The 4039-nt window shown below is 37.3% G+C and overlaps 1 protein-coding gene across 1 annotated transcript; it reads right to left on the minus strand.

The window, feature by feature from the left end:
* Positions 1 to 778: 778 nt before the first annotated feature.
* LOC109162942 (homeobox-leucine zipper protein ATHB-54-like) lies at positions 779 to 2785 on the minus strand. Its single transcript, XM_019311648.1, has 3 exons — positions 2402 to 2785; positions 1841 to 2229; positions 779 to 1351 (listed from the first exon to the last, which is right to left on the minus strand). Exons 1-3 carry the CDS (start codon positions 2508 to 2510, stop codon positions 965 to 967), a joined length of 885 nt encoding a protein of 294 aa, XP_019167193.1. The 5' UTR covers positions 2511 to 2785; the 3' UTR covers positions 779 to 964.
* Between the last annotated feature and the right edge of the window lie 1254 nt (positions 2786 to 4039).

Raw genomic sequence — 4039 nt, forward strand, 5'->3', positions numbered from 1 at the left:
TAAAGTGACTCTCTCAAATAGAAAATCTTCAGTAAGTTGAGAAAATATCTATGAAGAGATTTGATTTGGTGATTTGACAAGACAAATCTATCCCATTGGGAGCCTAAGTGAAGGCCACAAGCCCACAAATACCCACAAAAATAGATATTGATCATGCACAATAATGAATGGGTTTGTGACATTTGGCTAGCTTCCAGACACTATAAATTAGTATTATTTTAATGCAATAATCATATTCCTGTGGATTTGCATAAAAGTTGCAAACTCAAACAGCTTGCAGAAAGCACACAGAATGGTGACAAAGTAGGTGTAAAAATATGCACATGCTTTTAATCTGGTCTTTGTATCAACATCCCAGAAAGTGACTCATGGTGACTCATCAGATCATCATCTTTAACAAACAAGCCAAAGAATCCCCACTTACTAATAGGTTAATTATATTATGCATGTAATTAACCAGTTTTGTTGGTGTGAGTATCCTCTCTCATCCTTTAAGAGAGGTCGAAATTTTAAACCCCTCTCGTATAAAAAAACTAATCTGGCCAGCACTTTGTCTCTTAATTGGGTCGAGGACAGGGATTAATTTGAGTATGGTACGAACTTAAAGGTGCCTCTTACAGTTAGGGCTTGTTCAGGACACCTCGTGGTCTGATAAAAAAAATTAAGCATGTAATTTGTACCATAAACACCACCTGATTATTGATTAGTGATGAGGATTCACAGTCAACTTAATTGTGCAAATATACATCATCATATCATGGTCAACTGAACAAAAAGATTCTTGAACCAACCAAAATATTCATTCACTAATCATAGTTTAACCTTATTTACAACATGTATGTTATTGCATGAGAAAGCTAGCAGTACTAGGTACCAGAAGCTGTAGTGGCAACAGTACAGTGGTAAAATATAATGAAACAAAAATACTAAAAAGAGGTTATATTATATATTTATATTATGTTGTCTAGTCAACAAGCCCAGAAGTCCAGAACCAAGGAGAGTGATCAGAAATGGAAAATCCCAAGTTGCAAGAATTTATTGCATAATGATGATCTTCAAGCTTTGGGAAGCTGAGTGTGTGGAAAAGATTTGGGGGAAGGCTATCATCTTCATCCTGGGAAAAATCTGATGATTCCAAATCTTTGCAATGTGGGCTGTCTGAATCAAGAACATCACTTTTGGCTGAACTTATTGCATCTTCTTGCTTGCAAACTGTGATTGATAATAAAGCTTTTCCATCTGCCAAAATTGTACCACCAATGGGTTGCTGCTTCTGAGGTTCTGCCTCAAATGAATTCATTTGATCATCCTCTCTTTCTTTGCTCTTCAGTTTCTCTGTCAGCAATTGAACCTATTGCAGAACATTAATAAAACAGTGAGCCCAATCTGAATTTGAATCCAGGAAATTAAATGATGCAGAATTGTTTGGCAGAGGCCAGTAAAGGCCAAGTTTAGCACTGGCTGGCTAGAGATTGTTAGGCAGAGGCCGGTAAAAGCCAAATTTAGCACCCAATGGTTGGAGGATTGTTGGGCGGTGGTCAGTAAAGGCCAAGTCTAGCATCCGGTGGCTGGGAGATTGTTGGGCGAAGGCCGATAAAGACCAAGTCCAATATGATTTTTAGTCCAGGCAATGATGCAGAATTGTTGGGCTGAGGTTGGTAAAGGCCAAGTCTAGCACTCGGTGGCTAGGAAATTGTTGAGCTGAAGTCAGTAAAGACTAAGTCTAGCACATGGTGGTTGGGGAATTGTTAGGCGGGAGGCCGAAAAAAGCCAAGCCCAACACCCAACTGTCTCGAAAATGTGATGACGGTCTGTAAGAAAATTATGTTATGATTTTTACCTGATGCCTCAAATTCTGATTTTCTTTGGAGATGGCATCAAAATCAGATGTGAGTTTGTCATAGCTAGCTTTCAAGGAATCAAACTCCTTCTCAATCTGTTTGGTTCTGTTGCGGGCTCGCCGGTTTTGGAACCAAATGGCAACCTGTCTAGGGTGAAGCCCAAGTTTTTGAGCCAAATGGAGTTTCCTCTCAGGCTCAAGCTTGTTCTCCACCTCAAAGCTCTTCTCAAGAAACTGCACTTGATCCGGCAAAAGTCGCCTTTTCTTCTCAGGTTGATGACCCAAGTATCCTCCTTGGTAATCATCCTCATTATTGCTTCTGCTCTCCTCTTTCTCTAATCCCCTTGCTTCTTGCAAACCATCAAAATTCACCATTGATGCAGCAGGGCCTGAAGAAACAGAATGAATTATGAGTTGTTGAACTTTAACTGAGAAATTAACAGAGGGAAAATCACAGAAATCCTAAAGATTTCAACAACTATTAAAAGGAAACAAAGCTTTCTTAAATCCTTAAACAGTACAGAAAATCATCAAAGTAACAAAATCCTAAAAGAAAACTACCATGGAAAGAGGGCTTAGAGTCGGGAATCCAAAGAGAATCAAGAACATCAGAAGAGGGAGGAAATTTGTCAGTTTGAAGAATACTAGTTCTCAGGTCTCCAACCTCCATAGCTGGTTTTTACTTGAAAGTTTGGGTTTTTGAAGTCTTGGGAAATGAAGGAGAAGCTTAAAGAAGAGGCAAAAATGGGATTCAGAATCTAGAGGTTCTAACAAAACTAAGCTGTAACGTGATAAGTGTTTTTGAGTAGAGGGGGCTCACACCCACCACTCAACAGAGGAAAAAGAAACAGAAAACACAGCAGAGATCAGTTGTTAAGAAAACTGGGCAATGAAAGAGAGAGAGAGAGAGAGAGAGAGAGAATTGTGAGTTGTGAAAGAGAGGTTGATGAAGCTTATAAGCAAGCAGGTTAGCTTCAATATATACGCACTAGCAGCCAAGCACAGGGGAAAGCTTTCTTCTTCCTCAGGAACATCAATTGCTGTGAATTTCCTATTCGGCCCCTACGTATCAATGGCAATTTATATCCTACACCACGGCGCGCCTTGCACTATGCGCCCAGATGCAAAACGACGTCGTTTAAATTTTTTTCTTTTTTTTAAAATTTCCCGCCCCAGTGAATGACAGTAGTTTTTTCTTTAAAAACAAACCCGCTGTTCAAGAATGTACATAATGTTATACTAGAACACACATAATTGTATACATGAATGTACATAATTATATAACAAAATATACATACTCTTTTTAAAAGATAATACACATAATCTAACATAATACATAATAAACATAAACTTTTAACATAATACACATCAACTATTAACATAATACACACAAATTTTCTGATTCGGATGTACATAATTGTATAAAAAGAATGTACATAATTGTATAAAAAATGTACATAACTGTATGAACCAATACACATAACTGTATGAACAAATACACATAACTGTGTGAACAAATACACATAATCCCAGCAACTTCCTACCGCGCCTCCCAAAATGACCCCAAAAAGACGTCGTTTTGGGAGGCGCGCGGCGCACAGTGCTATGTGCGCCGTGGTGTAGGGTATAACGATTGTACGTTTGCCTAATTGGCCAATGACCATTATCATCTATGAATTGGAAGGTAGTGTCAGGCCCGGATTTTGGGCTGTGCAAGCTGGGCTAACGCACAGGGTCCCAAATTTTAGAAGTTCAATATTTTATTTTTACCTAGTTAGTATAGTAATAAAATTAAAAGTTTTTAATTAAACCTAAAAGGCTTTATAAAAAAAATGGTAGGAACATGTATTTATTGTATTTTAACTTTGAGGTCTAAGGTTCAAAACTTGTGCACACTATTATTATTATTCCATAATATGTCTATTTTTACTTGTGCGTTGCACGGAAAAGATTTGTTATAATCTTTAAATTATAACAACGAATATTATATAGTGCAATTGATGAAATGTGTTGTATCGATTATGTTTTTTTTTTTTTATGTTATCCTTGCTTGAATTCGAGCAAATAATTGCCCAATTATCCGTGCAATGTGCGTGCAGTGTGCGTGCGATGCACGGATAAATTTTTTGTGTTATATATTTTGATAATAAAATTACGATATTTGTTTTAAACATTTTAATTTTGGTAGGGCCTTATTTA

Source organism: Ipomoea nil, unplaced genomic scaffold (genome assembly GCF_001879475.1).
Source record: "Ipomoea nil cultivar Tokyo-kokei standard unplaced genomic scaffold, Asagao_1.1 scaffold2971, whole genome shotgun sequence".
Lineage (NCBI taxonomy): Eukaryota > Viridiplantae > Streptophyta > Magnoliopsida > Solanales > Convolvulaceae > Ipomoea > Ipomoea nil.

Bases quoted from the DNA above. Each gene is read 5' to 3' on its own strand.
- LOC109162942 (XM_019311648.1), bottom strand. From the start codon at position 2,510: ATGGAGGTTGGAGACCTGAGAACTAGTATTCTTCAAACTGACAAATTT. The intron at 2,230-2,401 runs GTAGTTTTCTTT...CTGTTTCTTCAG, and splicing joins CTCTAAGCCCTCTTTCCATG to GCCCTGCTGCATCAATGGTG. The intron at 1,352-1,840 runs GTAAAAATCATA...GTTCTGCAATAG, and splicing joins ATCAGAATTTGAGGCATCAG to GTTCAATTGCTGACAGAGAA.